At 42.5% G+C, this 18,530-nt stretch overlaps 1 protein-coding gene across 3 annotated transcripts in view; it reads right to left on the bottom strand.

Annotated features, from left to right (window-relative positions):
* Positions 1-18,530, bottom strand: part of RAPGEF4 (Rap guanine nucleotide exchange factor 4) — a 304,737-nt gene that overhangs the window by 7,566 nt on the left and 278,641 nt on the right. For all 3 annotated transcript variants that reach the window (XM_061184992.1, XM_061185001.1, XM_061185010.1), the window contains 6 exons: positions 16,690-16,815; positions 16,099-16,277; positions 13,139-13,229; positions 9,190-9,240; positions 8,313-8,400; positions 7,828-7,892 (listed from right to left, as the gene is read on the bottom strand). In XM_061184992.1, coding sequence (XP_061040975.1) covers positions 7,828-7,892; positions 8,313-8,400; positions 9,190-9,240; positions 13,139-13,229; positions 16,099-16,277; positions 16,690-16,815 — 600 coding nt within the window. The remainder of the gene's footprint in view (positions 1-7,827; positions 7,893-8,312; positions 8,401-9,189; positions 9,241-13,138; positions 13,230-16,098; positions 16,278-16,689; positions 16,816-18,530) is intronic.

Genomic DNA, 18,530 nt, shown 5'->3' with positions numbered 1-18,530 from the left:
CGTCAGCCTGCCCTGGAGGATGCTAGCCAAGAAAGCGGTCCACAGTCAGAATGCCAGGCTTCCCCTTGGGAATCCACATTCCAAATTTCCCACAGCCACCACTTTCCTTGGGACTAATTCTAAGTACAGGTTTTCAGAGCTTATTTGCAAGAATTTATGTGTTCATACAGTTTTTCATTTACAGGGCTGAGAGGTGGACCCAACTGAAAGCTGATGAATCTCCCTCTGGACGTGAACTCATATGGGGAAGCTCAGAAAGGAAAAATAAGGTAGCAAGAGAAGGCTTCTGTAACTACCCTCAGGTATTTATTTCTTCTTCTTTTTTTTTTCTTCAGTGTTTATGTATTTATTTGGAAGTAATTTCAAACTTCCAGAAAATTTGCAAGAGGAGTCCAAAGAACTTGCATACAACCTGGTGAACGATTCTTAACAAGAACAACCATTTTAAGGGCACTTCCCAGGCGTTGGGCCTGTCCTATTCGGCCGCTCACCGGGACAGCTGACCAATGTGAGAGTCTGATCTGGATGAAGGTGTAGACAGCGCATGCCCAATGACACTGTGTCAGGTATTTATTTCTTTATCAAGCTGAAAACAGAGCGACTCAGAAGTAGATGTCCTGCCTGGGGCCTGAGTTGCAGAGTGACCAGCACAGAGATGCTGTCCAGAGAGGCAGTGGCCAGCTGTACGCACTTGAGCCTGGCCCAGGAGAGAGGTCCTGAGGCTGTGGTCCCAAACACAAATCCCCCTCAAGCTCGGACGCAAGTAATTCCTTCTCCTTGAATCCAATGAGGGGTCAGAGGGGGCTCTTCTCAGTTGGGGTCCTTGGGGCCCCGGCCTCCCCATTTACCTTCTGTGGCACCCTCCCCTCAGGGGCAGGCTGGCCACCTTACACCTTCACTCCTATCCAGATGGTCGATGACCCACCAGGCCTCCCCAGCCGTCTCTGGCTTTTCTGGCCAGCTCTGTACAGACTCTTGTGCCCCGTCTAAGCTCTCCTGTCCCTGAAGAGGAGTGGACTTTTATGTCTGTTTTTCAAGTTCAGGCCAGCAGGCCCTCCAGGCAATACCACCGTGCACTGTTCCTCTCCCAACCTACGCACAGCCAGCTGCCAGACCAGCTTTCCTCTTCTTAGGCCACGCTCTCTCTCTGCTCCAGGTCCCTTGAGAAGGTGCTCCCAGATGTCAGGCGTCTTCTAAACACCAGCCCTCAGAGGTTTTTGTCTTTCCTTCTGTTGCCCCTTGAGATCTTTGCCCTCCTTGTTCTTAATGTTTGTAAATTGCTTTCTCTTTTCTTCTTTCTGCCCCTACTCATTGGACTCTGCCCCCGTCCATATGCCTATCAAGTCTAGGATCTCAGTCAACTACTCCTTGCGTACCATGTGTAAAACCACATTCACACCATTCTGGTTATTTCACTCAGACCCTCATATATTGGGGACAAGAATTTTTTTCCACATGTATATCTAGAAATATATCTGTCTCTCACCTGCAAAGACTGTGCCCATGACAGCAACCAAGTGGAATTAAATGCAAGGTGAGGACCAGAGATAAAAGATAAAATGGCCCAGGAGCTGAGCCAGTCTTCACTGTATGTGTCCCTGAGGAAGAACCCCGGCCCCTGTCCTGTCCTATGGATCTTTAATATCCAAGAGGTGAGTGGCATACAGATACAAGCATGTAACAGGCATGATGCTCATGGTGTATTGTACATACGATGGCCACGGGGACACGGCAGCTCAGGTGTCTGTGCAGACGCTTGCAGAATATTGTGCATCTCTGCACGCAGGGAAGGACACTGAAGGACTGACACAATTAGCACCACGGGGAGGAGGGTGGACAGAATAGTGTCCAGTGAGGAACAGAAAGCTAAGGGAGCCATTTTGCATAAGGTATCGGTAATATAAAATGCTTGGGACATTCTGCTTAATCAGATTTTCTAATAAAATAGAAAATGCTTTTGGATTAAATCTTTGTTACATAAATTCCTTTATAAATGCTTTAGTGTACTGTCCTATCTCACTAAGTCCAACACCGGAATATAATTGGGTTATTCTTTTACTCAACAAATACTTTTACTCAAGTATTTCTTGCATACTTATGATATGCCAGACACCTTTTTGGGTGCTAGAGAAACCAAACGGATAAGATACTTGGTCTAGGACATTTACATTCTAGTGGAGAAGACAGGCAATGAAGAGGCAATAAAGATCATCTTAGGATGTGAAACCAGCTGTCAAAGCAAGGTTATCTGTTGAGATCCAGCTGTCTGGCAAGGTGTGGATGGTAGAAGAATATTTGAAGGATGGTCAGGGAAGACCACTTGGAGGAGGGACACATGAGCTGAGACCTGAATGATGTGAAAGTGTTAGACTGGTGAAGACTGAAGGAAGACAATTTCGGGCAGAGGTAACAGCTAGTGCAAAGGCCCTGAGGCAGAAAGGAAAAGAAAGAAGGTCTCACCAACTTGGACTGAATACAGAGTAGATGAAGTGTGAGATGAGGCTGGATGGGTACTCAGGGTAACAAGTCTGGATTTGATTATATTATATTGTATTTAACATGGTTTTATTTTCCTCTGATACAGGAAGTTACCTCTCTTTGCGTTTTTCTTTTTCACATCTTTTTTTTTTTTAATTGAAGTATAGTTGATTTACAGTATTGCATTTGTTTCAGGTGTACAGCAAAGTGATTCGGTTATGCATATATATGTAAATATCTATATTCTTTTTTCTTTTCAACTACAGTTTATTACAAGATATTGAATATAGTTCCCTGTGCTATACAGTAAATCTTTGTTGTTTATCTTTTTTATATACAGTAGTGTGCATCTGTTAATCCCAAACTCCCAATTTATCCCTCCCCCCACCCTGCTTCCCCATTGGTAACCATAAGTTTGTTTTCTATGTCTGTGGGTCTGTTTCTGTTTTGTAAATAAGTTCATTTGTATCATTTTTTTAGATTCCACATATAAGTGATATCATATGATATTTGTCTTTGTCTGGCTTACTTCACTTAGTATGATAATCTCTAGGTCCATCCATGTTGCTGCAAATGGCATTAATTTATTCTTTTTTATGGCTGAGTAATATTCTATTATATATATATAATATTTTATATATCTGTATATACCACATCTGCTTTATCCATTTATCTGTCAGTGGACATTTAGGTTGCTTCCATGTTTTCGCTATTGTAAATAGTGCTGCTATGAACACTGGGGTGCGTGTATCTCTTCTAATTAGAGTGTTCATCTTTTCTGGATATATGCCCAGAAGCGGGATTGCTGGATCATATGGTAGCTCTATTTTTAGTTTTTTAAGGAACCTCCATACTGTTCTCCATAGTGGTTGTACAAATTTACATTCCCACCAACAGTGTAGGAGGGTTCCCTCTTGTCCACACCCTCTCCAACATTTATTTGTAGACTTTTTAATGATGGCCATTCTGACTGGGGTGAGGTGGTACCTCACTGTAGTTTTGATTTGCATTTCTCTAATAATTAGCAATGTTGAGCATTTTTCATGTGCTTGTTAGCCATCTGTATGTCTTTCTTGGAGAAACGTCTATTTAGGTCTTCTGCCCGTTTTTTGATCAGGTTGTTTTTCGGTTATTGAGTTGTATGAGTGGTTTGTATATTTTGGAAATTAAGTTCTTGTCAGTCACATCGTTTACGAGTATTTTCTCCCATTCCATAAGTTGTCTTTTCATTTTGTTTATGGTTTCCTTTGCTGGGCAAAAGGTTATAAGTTTGATTATGTCCCATTTGTTTATTTTTGCTTTTTCTATTGCCTTGGGAGACTGACCTAAGAAAACATTGCTACGATTTATGTCAGAGAATGTTTTGCCTATGTTCTCTTCTAGGAATTTTATGGTGTCATGCCTTATATTTAAGTCTTTAAGCCATTTTGAATTTATTTTTCTGTATGGTGTGAGGGAGTGTTCTAACTTCATTGATTTATATGCGCTGCCCCGCTTTCCTAACACAACTTGCTGTGGAGACTGTCTTTTCTCTATTGTGACATCTCTTTTATTACTGTTTTGAACTAGTTTATACCCTTTATTGATTTTTAATACTTCATGTATTTATTTTCTTAACTGCATATAATCTCCTAAAGCCAAGGACTACTTTTTGGATTTCTTTATATTTCCTAGCAAAATTCTTTGCCTAGACACTCTACACGTATTATTTAATTGTTTTGAAAAAACATACCCTTTGGAAAATCTGCATTTAGCCCAGTTCATGTATTCTATATAAAGAAGTAAACTTTCAAAGTCCTTTGGTAGATTTCTATTGTGTTGGAAAGGTCTGGGACTTGGGTGGATTTGAACACTTAAAGATTTTTATTTGGAGATTCTTTTTTCCATAGCTTGATATAAGTCCAGTGCTCTCACCGTGAATCTTGTAGTAATGTTATTGATGATAGAAGACAAATTGTTGCTAATAATGTAACGGCATGATTAGTGATACAAAAATATAAGGGTTCAAAACATCTCTCTTCCTTTATGAATTAGCTTCTATTAATGTTTCCAGAAGTATAGAAGTTTGCCTTAGGCTTCTCTTTCCAAATAAAATGACTATCTTAAAATAATATTCATAAATAAATCCACCTAAATATGGGTGTGTCTGAAATAGAACCAACCTCCTAATATAGCGGCAACTGTGGCTATCAGCATGCTTCATGCAGCCGGGGGTAGTGGCAGCCGGCCAGCATATTATCCTCTGATCCATTGCTAGTCTACTTCCTAAATGTTATAAATATTCATGTATGCCATAGAAAGCTACAAAGGGCTTTATTCAAACATTTTTTTGAATATTCCTTTATGTTCCCCCCAAAGGAAAGAATGTCTGCTTTTTTTTTTTTTTTTTTTTTTGGCATAAGGATCAGAGTGTGAATTCTCTTTTGTTCATACGCATAAATCCTGAAAACCAATATGCAACAAATTCTCTAATCCTCATTTCATACCTCAAGGGTGAAGAGGTTCAAAATAAAAACACTTAGGGTTGGCATGGTAGTTCACTGTGACTGTGCAGTGTTGCCACCAAGAAAAGACATCTGTGTGTGTTCCCGACTACCCTGGTGACTTCTGCCCCTGGCGACTTCTGCCCCTGGCAGGGGCTGCCTCAGGGGATACAGCCTACCAGCCCCACAAAGGCTGCCAACCTTGGTGAGCATGATGAATGACCGGGAAGCTGCACGGACATGAACCTGAAAAGGGAGACAGACACATCCTTCCCCAGGAATGCAGTAATAACACCAGCCACTAGTGGGAGCTGTAAGAGGTGGTGGTATGGGGGCAGGGGTGGGCTAGTTTATGGGGAGAAAAGGTTGGAAAGTTGGCAACAAGTGCCAGGTGGTCTAAGCCGGGTTTAAAGAACATACTCAAATCTTTTTGAAATTCCAGTTCATTTTTCAGTAACACCTAACTCATGGAAGGGCAACTGTAAAATCCCACTTTCTCTCATGGTATGATTTATCAAATGACGTAAAATTGATCACTGCTGGAGCAGAGAACTAACAGTATTCTTTCAGTATCCTTTCTCTCCTTTTCTTTCACAGTGATTGATAGAACCCCCTAATTTTGAGTGGGACACATGTATACCCAAAATAAGGACTACATATTCTAACTTTCTTTTCATGGGACTAAGTTTCTTCTGGCCAATAAAATGTGAGCCAAGGGGTGAGTGCGATTCCAGGTCACATCCTTACATGGAAGAAGCAGGTCTTGACGTTTTTCCTTTTCCCTTCCCTCTAGCTGAAATGGGGGTGGGGGTGGTCCACCATCTTGGACCATGTGGATGGTGAAATGGCAAGACAGGAGAAGGCTGGAACCCTGACTGCTTCCTGGGGCAGAGCTTCCATACTTGGACATTTAAGTGAGAAAGGAATAGACTTATCTTGCTTAAGCCTTGGCTACCTTAGGTTTCCACTGTTGCAGCTGAACTGCTATCTTAGCTTTACAGTTGCTTTCAATCAAAAGTGGACTTTCTCAGAGCAGGATGTGAAGGACCTCTCTCCTCACTGACAGGCATGTCAGAATCCACTGCTGTGGGCACGAAGTACAGAAACAGGGAAGGGGAACTTGCTTAACATCCACTGAATACGATCTTGACTTCCTTCCCAGGTTATGGATGAGACACACCAAGATCTAAAAACCCAGATAAAACAGCTTTCATCCTCCTTGACAGATATTTTTGCTGTTCTTGTTTGTTCTGTTTAGTTAACTTTAACAATCAAAAGCTCTAAAGCTCAGTCAACTCTTTAGGAAACTCTGACTTCTACACCTCTGTGCACATGTATATTTTACAGTCAGATGGTTGGCTTAGCCACCCCTTGGTCTGTATTTCTGCCTAAGTTTTATCCGGAAGGTTCTTTACCTATTTGCTAAATCTGTCATTTCTGGACAACAAGTTTTCTTTTGAGAAATCAGGGAAATATGTTTAATTCTCCATACTAATAAGTGAGCAAAGAATGTTTTTACTTTGATCATAGAATGATTAAACCAACACAGTAATAGAGATGTTCCTACCCTACCCTTGGTGTGCAGGGTGGAGGAGAAGACTGCTGAGAAATATTTGCCCTCTAGCACAGGGTGTCTTTGAGGAGTGTGGACTCATGTGCTATTTCCTAAGAAGCTTAAGACATGGGACATAGTGCCCAGCACTTGCTGCAGTTCTTTAGCAGGCTGGGCTTTGCAATATGCTCATCCCCAAAGTTGAATGGTATGATCCTTACAGGATGACTGCGGGATGTTTCGAATTCTGGAGTCACACGTAGTAGCTGGATTTCAGGAAACAATTAGAACAGTTTTCTGATAAGAATGCTTACAACACTGTATGGCTTACAGGAAGCCTTAAATACTCTGGACCCACCAATAATCCCCAGGGGTAGATGGCGTGACCACAATCCCCATTTTCTGTTGGGGAAATTGACCCACGGAGAACTTAAGGGACAGCTACAAAGGGATGAAGCTGAGAACTGACCCTCGTGTCTCCTGAACTCCGAGCTCTGAGCTTTCCCTGTAGCGCCACGTCCATCACTGCAAAGCGAACCCCGGGCACATTCTCACCCACACAGAGATAACACCCTACCACCCCATCCATGCGGGCTGCAGCCAAAGGATTTAGAAGACAATGGAGCATTCCGTGAACATGCGCTATGTCGCTAAAGAAAGGCTTTGGCAAGACCTGCCTTATTGCTTCACAGAAGATAAGAAAAGAAACTGCAAAGTAACTGATGCTTTTTCTGCGGGGTGGGGGGAGGCTGGAAAATAGTGACTATGTGCCAGTTCCACACAACTGTTGCTTAAAAAAATTTGTTTTTGGTTATGAAGATTTTCAAGTTCCCCCTCTGAACCTGGGTGAACTTTACTGGAATAAGCAATACACACTCAGATGACTACTGTATAATAAAGAGCCTCTGTAGAGCTGCCTTTTACCTACATGCAGTAAAGTCAGCCTCAGCAGATAAACATTTCAAAGGCACCCTGGGGCAGTCTAGCTCCACAAACCTTACAACAAAACAACAACAGACATGGAAGTCACTCTGGAACATTCGTGCATTTTAGCAACAGGCAGCTAAGGACGAAGCACACAGCATAGAAGCTAGCCGCTGCTGTGAGCCGCCGCCCAAATACTATTCCATTTCACAGAAGAGAACTGACAGACTAAAAGAGGTAGCCAATTGGAACTGAATATTTCCACAGCTCCTTTATGTGTAACTAGCTTTTTAACATGGCAGCATATATGGAAATTATTTCCTTTATTAGTACAAATGCAAATTTTATTTTTAAAAAACATCATGGTTAAGGTTATAATACCATACGTACCATTTTTTCAAAGTTTACTAGATTGTCAATGAATGTCTTGTTCCCCTCATGAGTAAATGTCATATCTGCAAAGAAATAAAAGTCACATTCGAATCACGAACAGAAATACGTCATACTAAGAAACCAGAATAGCACCATTAGAGATTATGCTGGAAGATGTGCATGACACTGCAGTTGAAAAAAGCCGATAATAGTTCCTTTTATGTTAGGTGTTTAAGTTTCTAAAGCACTTTCCCTGAGCTTATTAGTAAAATTTCCAAACTAACCCTCTGTTGCACTATCAAGTCTTTCAAACCACGCACAGATCCCTGCTCCTCCAATAATCTTTCCAACCCTTTCAGAAAAGTCAGGGCTGAGAGGAGATGATGAGGAAGGTGGAAAGATGGGCTCATTCTTCCCAAGGAGGTCAATCTGATTAGGCTCCTGTTCATTTTCTTCCCCACACACTCACCACTGACTCGGCCTGTGCATTTCCTTGGAATTACCTTTAATGAGCAAAGGCATGAAGGGGATGAGAGGAGGGTCCAGCTTGGCTACCGTCAGCCTGTAGGCCCTGTGGTTTCTTGAAGGATCCTTTAGAGAAACAAAGAGATCCTGGTTAATGACTAGTGACACATGCACCACCCCCTCTACCTCCCAACACACCCAGCCTTGTCATCTCCCAGTCAGGGAGTTTTGAATCAAGTGTAGCTACAAAAGGAAGGTGGCTTTAGTTAAACAAATTGATTTTTGTTTTAAAACAACTTCCTGTATCACATGAAAATAATTTACTTTTTGTTTCCTTTTTTCGTGGAAAGGGAGATACGCCTCTAGGGATCCAGGGGAGAGATTCCCTTTGAGAGCCCATATGAAATGTAAAACAACCCCCCAGCTGCGAGATTCCCCTTCTCCTGAAGCACAGCCTCCTTCCTGGGAGCCCAGCTCACCCTCCTACCTGCCTTGCATAGCCAGTCCCGACTTGCCTTCTCTGAAACCCTCCATCACTCCTGCCAAGTCCCACTCACTCCTTTTCTGTCCGTTAACACCTCCCAGCCAATGGGGAAAAATAATTTTGGCAAGCCGAGGAAAATGCAGCTTCCAATCCCTAGCTAACCTGTGCTAGATGGAAAGGATCCCATTACACTGCTTTTCTTAGTTACACAAATTGACCTTAGGTGGGACGTAAGTCCTCTTTAAGTTAGTACCTGAGGGTGCCATTCATTAGTCGGACATGCTTGTTTTAGCAGCACTAAAATGGGATCATAAACTTCTTAAAGTCATACAAGGACAGATAAAATTTCTGAAATGAGAACTTCAATTCAGCTAATCAGAAATTGGATTAATGCAGACAGTGAACAGAATAAAGGAGCCACTGTCACTTACCATTAAACTTTCAAACTCCGCATAGAACTTCTTGAACTTGCTTGGCAGTTTCTGTTAATGAAATGAAAATGCCACACTCATATGTCAGATTCAATATCTAGACATGTATCATGTGTTACCATTTCTAGGGGAAATTATTACTTTTGGCTCTTAATCAAACATCTCTAAGACAGGCCAGACTGTAATCTGTCTTGTCATTTGAGGATAATCTTAGAGAACTCGTCTTTTAAAAGTCTTAACCTAGTTGAACCAAAACTAACTATGGATGCTTTGGTCTTAACTGCTTTTATAATGTTTTCTGAAATGGGTTATTCATAAAGAGGGCTGCATTCCCAGACTACAAGTGGTTTGGCATTAACCCTCCACTGCTTTAAACTCTCGCATTCCCACAATTAGGAATTTAGACCAGAGAATATTAGGATTAACAGTTTTAGAAACTACCTAGGTTCAACCCTCCTCCTCCTTTACAACGTAAGCTACAAGAGAACAGGGATTTTTATCAGTTTTGTTTATTGCTATATCCTGAGGGCCTAAAAGAGTGTCAGGTACATAGTTGAGTGCTCAATACATATTTATTTGACTAGATTAAACCTGTGTTTTATAGACGGAAGAAATTAAACCTCATAGATTAAATGACATGCCAAAGTCACACAGCTGACGATGGTCAGAGCCTCTGTAATTCACATCTCCTGCCTCCTTTTCTATTGCCTCTATCATATGCGCTATGCTTTCCTACACGAGCATTTCTCCCACAGGATTTCTCTGCCTTGCTATAATACAAAAATAGATAGTTCTATCAATTTAGTAATTTCTCATGGTTATATTTTGGCATATGATTCAATACCGCACATTTACACCTTAGGTCAGTGATGAATCATCTTTCAATCTATTGGTTCTCACTTTGCTTAGGTCCTGAGCTTATAGTAAAGCTGAACTTTTCTCTTCTAACAGGGTCACACCAAGACATAGCACCGTGATGTTCCCCATCCCGAGACCGTGGAAGTGCTGACCAAGTCCTGGGCCTTGAATGCCCCGCTCAGCTCTGCTTCACGCAGTGAAGTCTACCATCAACAACTGACTCACCCCATCAGGCCTCTGCAATCCACCCCAAAGCTCCTCTCTCTTCTTTTTCTCTCTTCTCTGAATGGGTTTGTCGTATTCCCATTTGAACACTGTAAACCATCTTATATTGTTTCTAGGAACTAGTCTCCTTATAACCTCTAAACTCATTGTCCTAGTGCCTCTTTTCAAGTTGGGTTTCAGGGAAACCTGATATCCTTGTTTAGCGGGAAAAGTTCAAAGGGATGAAGGCTGGGATGGGCATCAAGGGATACAAGGGTCTCATGCTCCATGGAGTGTCCAAATCACCATGCTAGGCGATAACTTTCCGTGAACACAGACAATTTACACAATTAGGAGCGAACGACATTTTTGGTTAGCTCTATCACTCTAGTTCTCTTTCTGTGCTTAGCTGACTTTTGGGTCAAAAGCCGGAGTGCATATGGTAATAAAACATGTGGGTCTTAATACTATTACCTATCCACATCCCATGCTTTCGGAGCAGGGGTTCTCAACTGGGGGCAGTTTTGTACCCACACCCAGGGATATTTGGTGATGTCTACAGACCTTTCCTGTTGTCACAACTGGGGTGGATGGAGGGACAGGTGCTACTGGTATACAGTAGATTGAGGCCAGGGGTGCTGCTAAGCCTCCTCCATGGCGCAGGACATCACCCACCCCACCCCCCACCCCCCGCCCCGTACAACAAAGAATGGTCCTGCCTGAAGTGTCAACACCACTGAGGCCGAGAAACTCGGCTCTGGGTTCTTACTCCCACTGGCTTTATCTCAGATGGGTCTTTCCCCTCTATGCTGGACCATTCCCTTTGCCGCGTGGCTTCACTCTATTTTCTGTTTTGTTCATTGACTGTCTCACACGTGTTTTCTAGTTCCCAGAGGGCAGGCACGATTTCTCGCGTTGCTCTTGCTGCCATCCTGCTACTCACTGTTGTCGTGTGGGAAGCACGTGGGAGGGTCTTGGCAAGTCCAGGCAGATAAACCCAAATCAAAGACACTTAAGAATGAAAGCTCTTCCTACAGAATAATCCAATTACATTTCACCTTAAGAGATAAAGGCTTATAAATGATGAAAGGTGACTCTCCTCTTTTCAGCAATACGCAAGGATGGAAACACAAGCTCACAGGCTGATGTGCTCCTTCCTCTCCCTGTGGAATGAACGACTGGCCGATAAACTCTCTCCCTTTGCTGCCTGTCCCCCCCGCCCCCCAAGCAGCCTCCTATTTCTCTCTTTAGACCGGGAAAGGGGATTCTGAGAGTGTTTCCCCCATGCCACGGCCTTAATGTCGAGCTGCTGTTATGTGCACCTATACCTGGCCTTCCCGGATCCCATGAGGCTTTATACCTTCTTTGATTTTCCCAGCCAAATCATCTGGACTCCGTGAGAGAGTTAAAAGCTGGAAACAAGTTGGGGAAAGCAGACTCTCTGAGAGGGAACCCTAGATCTCCAAAGATTCCAGGAGCCGTGGGCTACAAGAAGGGGAGGCTTGCACCCTGGCTTCATTGCTTAGATTTATTGGCAGCACTAACTTTTCCTAGCTGGAAGATGACCCAGCCAAATGGCATGCAGGCCTCACCAATTCCCTCATTCCTATATTCAGGGGATGAGCAGTTGGGAATTTTCAGAGAAACCCAAGACAGAAGGACCTGTGAGGACCTGTCCTATAAACAGTGGAAACATTGAGGAGGAACAGAGAAAGAAAACAGTTTCAAGAGGGAAGTAGAGGGTGAGAGAGTGTCATGGACATATATACACTACCAAATGTAAAATAGCTAGCTAGTGGGAAGCAGCCGCATAGCACAGGGAGATCAGCTCGGTGCTTTGTGACCACCTAGAGGGGTGGGATAGGGAGGGTGGGAGGGAGGGAGATGCAAGAGGGAAGAGATATGGGAACATATGTATATGTATAACTGATTCACTTTGTTATAAAGCAGAAACTAACACACCATTGTAAAGCAATTATACTTCAATAAAGACGTTTAAAAAAAAAATAGGGAAGTAGGGAAGAAAATGTTTCAAGGAAAACATTTAGAGATGCAAACAGCTGCCTTTGGTGCCTTTTTACAGCATCACTGCAAATTAAGATCTGTGTTACCTACTCCTTGCTCTCTTTTTGTGTCCCACTTACACATACTTTTTTATTTTTAGAAAGAGTCTATTTTTGTGTGTATGTTCTATTAGAGATGAATATTTCTTTGACTACATACCACATGTAAGGGGTCAGGCATATTTTGAGTACTTAGCTAATGAAAAATGAAGCTGTTCTCTAGCACAAATAACCAACTATCAACAAACCATTAATTGTATTTGCTACAGAAATTCACAACACACCTGCACAACTTTTGCACCAAACCGAATTCTAGCCAATTGTTGCTCCTCCAGACACACAGAGGTCTGCTAGGTAGTTAGGAGATACTTGGTACTCAGCTGGGCCAAACAGTTGGCCTTCTGGTTAATTCTCCCAGGAGCAAAATGGCTACTGGGATAAAAATGGATCTTCTGTCCTCTCTTAATTACAGATAAGGCTTATTTAAAAAGCAAGAAGCAGACATTTCAGAGGACAATAGGATCTATGAGCAAGATGAAGTCATCCAAGCAATGCTATACCTAGGAACCAGACTTATTATTGTTTACATTGTATAGTCCAGGAAGCTGAGACCCCCTCATCCCCTCCCCCCTCTACAAAAGGACAATGCCTTTTAAAATTCACACTCTGAGGCAAAAGGAGACAGGTCACCTCCCTCAAAGTGTCCCACCTTTCCCATTGTTATACAAGCGTGAGTGATATTTCTATAAAAAAAAGGCTCACTGGTGACCCCGTGTTTTGACTCTTAAGGCAAAATTCGCAGCTGGATCTCAGCTGAAGCTTACCTCCCATGTTAGTGCCAAGCGGCTCACAGCAACATTGCTTAGTCCCATGACGATGGCAAAAAAGGAATTCAGATTCTTATACTCCTTACAGCTGAAACACAAGAGGCACATACTGGAGTAAAATGCCACTTTTGAGTGAGATAAAAAAAATCAGAGTTCTATTTTCTGATGGTCATTAATATTCGGCAGGACTCCTTTATGAGAGCAGGCAATGACAGATTTAATGCTCTGTGTAAGTTCCACTTGGGTGACCGTGCTCTGCTGTTTGATTTCTCACTGTAATTTCAGAAAGGTGATGGTTTGGGCCATCTAGGTTCAGGTTTTGAGGAGGAAGTTCAAGACACCTACTCTAGGGATTGCTATTGTAATCCCAAAGCTTGCTAAAAGCCTCGTTGGACCTGGAGGGAGACATCTCACGGGCTAGGAAGAGAGAAAGCAAAATGTCCTTGGAGACTTCCAGACTTTCAGGCTGAAGCTGGACCACCTCAGGCTCTGGCAGCATGAGAGGGAACTAAGGAAAATCACACTGCTGCAGCCGCCAGGGCTTCTACCTGCCATGCAAATGCTTCTAATTTGTTGAAAAATATCAACTTACAAATCATGATCCCTATATAGCTAATAACCTAAACAACTGACCAAAAAATGACCTTTCTTTGTCTGTTTTACCAATGTCGATGAAGCTGATCATTTTGAATCTGTACTTATGCCATTATTAGCTTTTATGAATATATATTTGGGAAGAAGAATATTGTGGAACAAGACCAAAGGTTATTAGAATGCAATATTTAGCCCAGGTACTTGGTTTAACTTAAGAAAAAAAAAAAAAAGGAATCTTCGACTTCTTTATACCAGCTCCTTGCGAAGGGAAAGAAGAATTCATTTTGCAAGGAGCGCAAATCCTTTACCACAAATCAGTATGGTTATCTAAGTTGACTACATCATAATTAAATCTTCTTTGGATTAGCATTTTCGCAAAAGGCTAATTAAATTGTTGCATTTGCTGCTTGTGTACTCCTTGCAGAGTGATTCATAAATGGTCTGTGTGGAAATGGGAAAACAGATTTAGAGAAGATATGGTGTGTCTCATGCACCGCTGAGGAAGCAAGCGGGGCCTTCGATGGGCCGGGGCGGTGGCTCTCAGGTCAGGGGCTGAGAGCAACTTCAGAGTCTCTGGACTGAAGGCAGCGAGGCTGGTCATGGACATGTTTGCCTTTGTCCTATCTGTGCGATCATGAAAGCACACGCAGGACTGCAGGGCTGCCTTTCTGCTCACTGCTCTGGTTACCAACTAACTTTATCACCTTAGGTAAGTCACGAAGTTTCTCTCTGCCTCAGTCTCCTCACCTGTAAAAGGCGAGGATAACATTTGGACCCCCAACTTCACAAAGTTCTGGGCAGGTCAAAGAGCTTCAATAGAATATATTGAAGTTCTCTAAAAATATCACGTAAAACATGCCAACTGCCACTAGGTTTAAGATCTCATTCGTGTAGATCTTGGTTTCTGAGTCTACAATCTTCTCCAGCTGGGTTGTGTGAAGAGTTCTACTGTGTAGGACAGCGCAGCTTAAATAACGGTTAAGTGACATAAACCAATTTATTCCGAAGGCCAAATCCAAATCCACCCATAATCAGAAGGAAGAGAGATAAGAAAGGCAAAGACATTTAAAAAAATTCCTGAGTTTCTGAAAGGCTCTCCTATGTTGCCCTGTAAAATAGCAGGATTAGGCCCCCAAAGGTTTTCTGGTCTCCATGTCTGTGTGCAGACCTCCTCTCTCCTCCCTTGTTGCACTCAGCCCTGCCAGGCTAAGGTGAGGAGAGAATGTGCTCCTGCTAGCAGGGAAGCACATGCTGTCACAGTTTCCAGTCATCTCCTTCCAAGTAAACGGAGGCATTTGTCCCCTGCGATAAGCCTATTCAGGCTCCGGGGGAAAGTGGCTACACTCTGAACCAGAAATTCATAAGCACCATTTTACCAAATCTTTCTTTCAAAAGGCAGTTTTTCCAAATTAAGAGATACCAGCCTTTGAATCCAAGAGATCTGGATATCCCGTTGAACTCCCAAATTTTGGCAAAATAATTGAAGGCATTTGGCAAGCTGATATGTGTAAAACGTCAAGCAGCGTTTGCTTCTTTGTTTAGCTCTGGAAATCAGACTCTGTATGGGATCTAAACTATTTGGCTCAAGAAAACTGCCGAGCTGGGGTCACTTGTGCTCCCCACCTTCCCATGCTAGAGCTCCCTGGGTTGAGAAAGGAAAGAAGTCTCCCAGCCACAGCTGCATTTAGCATTTTATTTTTAGCACTGTGGTGATACCAAAAACAGGGAAGTAAACAGGAGGCTGTCAGGCATATCTAAATAGCAGGAGAAGATTAAATTCATTTCAGGGAGAAATCTAACTGGCCCCTGCAGTAAATAAATTGTTTCCCATGAAGTGCTGTTAAATAGAATATTTATAAGATGCTTGCTTTTCCTGATGTTTATGGAGATGATTTTCATGGACCAGGTTAGCTCGCCTTTATGCATTTTATGGATTTTATCCCGGCTGAGACGGATGCATGGTTGTACATGCATGTTCCCACTGCCCTCTACTGGCAAGAACGTGTCGAGTTAGACCTGGACTCGCCCAGCCTTTCAAACAGAATTTTGTGCAGAACTTTGCTGAAGGAGTCGTTTACGCGGAAGGAGGCGCAAAGTCTGAGTAGTTCAGAGCAAAAAGAGGTCACAATTTTAACTCGAGCGTCAGGGCTGCAGGATGTTAATTTATATATTGGTGTCAAGTATTACAAAAGCTAGACAAAATACATCTTTCGCAAGAGTTCAGTGATTCTTAACGCCCCTCTGGTTGGTCCTGGTACATAAGGAGACTTTATATCTCACTTTTCTTTTTAAGGTGTAATCTAAGGGGACAAAATGAAAACACAGCTCAAACGTTTTTCTCTCCCCAAGTGGATGATACTTACTGGGCCGCGATCTTAATGAATTTTTTTAAGAGCTGAACACGCTTGCTAGGCTGGGAACAAAGGCAAATCTCAGTGACAACCCAAAACTGAATTTCATTAAACCTCCTCAGGAACAAATCCAAGTTTGCTGTGGTCTTTTTAAAATGATGCCTTCCAAATGTGTGATAGATTAGCTCCAGCTAGAAGAAAGGAAAACAATGTCATGTCTTTGTCTTTAAATCAAAACACCAACTTGGCTCCTCCATTTGACGTGACAAATTGATACTGGTCAGCAAATGTGAACACAGTCACTGACCAGGATTCAACCTGAACTTCAACTTGAAGATCTTAATGGCTCAATGAGGCTTGTTGAATCTGTAACTATAAACTAGGTGCCACTGGCTTAATATACTCAGGAAGACAGAGCTTACTGTAAATCATAAAGATTTTTCTTTAACACTTAAAGGCTTTATAACAGCCTTTATTAATATACTCAGTGATTTTAAAAAACCCTCGTGTGGCTTCCACATTGCAGCACGTATTAACATTTACAGGCTGCATCCAGAATTGCGACGATCCCTATGAATGAATGCCCTAAATGGAGCACCTTACCTCATGCACACAGCTGAAGAGGTCCCAATCATAAACTGTCATCTGGTATGCCAAATCTTTGGAGCTCATCAATTCAAAAGTTCCCATTGTTCCAACAGTTGGGCCCTCCTGCTCTGGCAAGGGAGTCTATGAATAATAATGCAAAAATGTATCGGAATCTCAAAACAGACGCGCTGAGTGCTGTCAGGACTTTGAGGGGAAAGGATTCTGGAGAGGCTTTCAGGAATATCTTGAAACTGATTTTACCCAGAGGAGAAAAATGCCTTTGCTTTTAATGCTCACTTGCTTCCAGGCCATTTTTATAGTAATCATCATCACTCTAATCAATTCCACTGACTGAAAAATGTGGACCATGGCAAATAAGATTCAGTGAAGACTGACCCATGAAAGTTCTCTTCTGCGTGGGCCTGGGAGCTCCCTGGGAATGATTCCTTTTCCCTGACAAACATGTAAGCAGTTCTTAAGGACTTTCTTCTCCTATTTCCCACTGAAGCCATTCCAAAGCAGGTACTGGCATGGTGGTTTTGGATGTTTAGCTCCAGCGCTACTTACTATTGCAGGGGCTGGTGACAGTGGTAAAGTTGCTGCATCTCCATTTCTCATAACACACTGCCTGGGGTACTAGGTGACAGAGGGCTGTGTGATTACATGTGATTATATATGATGTCCAATTGCTCCACTTTCTGAGAGATGCTGAGCTAGGAATGATAGTCACATGCTCATGGTGTTTTGGGCTAGGCATCAGAAAACTAAACTCTGCTACTTTCTGGAAGACCATTGGTCAAGACTTTCCATCCAACTTACTTATTGTTATTTTACGGGAAATGAGTTATAGTGCTTTTCCTTCATAAGAAGAATGGTTTGTATATATTAGAAACTTACGTATAATATATTAATACCTATTGATCTATAATAATGTTTAAAGTTACAAAAGTCACACGCATTAAAAGATAATCTCCCCAATATGATACTAAACATATCTGGATATTCAATATTTATGTTGAAAGTACTAATATCGTTCACGTTCTATCATCATCATCATTATAATCATCACCTATAACCTTGACATTCTATGAATGGCCACTGCTTTCCGGGCATTTGAAAGTTTGCAGTTTAAAAAAGGAGTCAGCCCTGACCAGCAAGCACAGCACTGCACGCCAGTAAAGAGTCAGCTGCTGGCATTCATTTGCACGTAAAAGGGATGGACAGAAGCATCAAAAAACAACTGACTCCCAGATACACGGAGAAACAGGTGAGGAAACATGAATGGGCTTTTTGAGAGTTAGCAGGCGTTTGGAATGAATGTGTGGCCTGAAGAGGTTCTTGGAGAAAGAGATGGGCTTTAAAAGATGAAACAGACAAAACTGGGTGGGTTTAGAATGGCAAAGTTTCCCCTGAGTATCCAGGATGGTTTGTCATAGGTTGAAGGATGGCGTGAGAGGCATGAAGATGGGGAAGCTGTCATGAAACTTACTTGGCAGGAACAGAGAGCTCAGGGGAACCAAATGGACAGCTTGAACAGCTTTAGAAAGTCGTTGAGTACCAGACGGGAGTTAGGGTTTTGAAACAGACCAGGTTAGTGCCAGTTTTAGAGAACAACAGATTCTAAATGTAAACCCCACTCTAGTTACATAGACTTGGATGATTCCCTAATCTCTTGACTGTCTGTTTCTAGCTCTGATGAGTTGGGGCCCCAGTACCTAGTACCTAGGCTTATTAAGGGAACTGGATGGGAATGATTTAAGTGTCGCACGTGAGCATAGTGCCTAGCACAGAGGAGGTCCCCACCGTCCCCTCCAAATTAGTTCCCTTCCCAGCTGTGCTGCACCAATGCAGAGGTA

The sequence above is a fragment of the Eubalaena glacialis genome, chromosome 1, assembly GCF_028564815.1.
Source record: "Eubalaena glacialis isolate mEubGla1 chromosome 1, mEubGla1.1.hap2.+ XY, whole genome shotgun sequence".
NCBI classification, from domain to species: domain Eukaryota; kingdom Metazoa; phylum Chordata; class Mammalia; order Artiodactyla; family Balaenidae; genus Eubalaena; species Eubalaena glacialis.
This window is presented reverse-complemented; position numbering and strand designations above follow the sequence as displayed.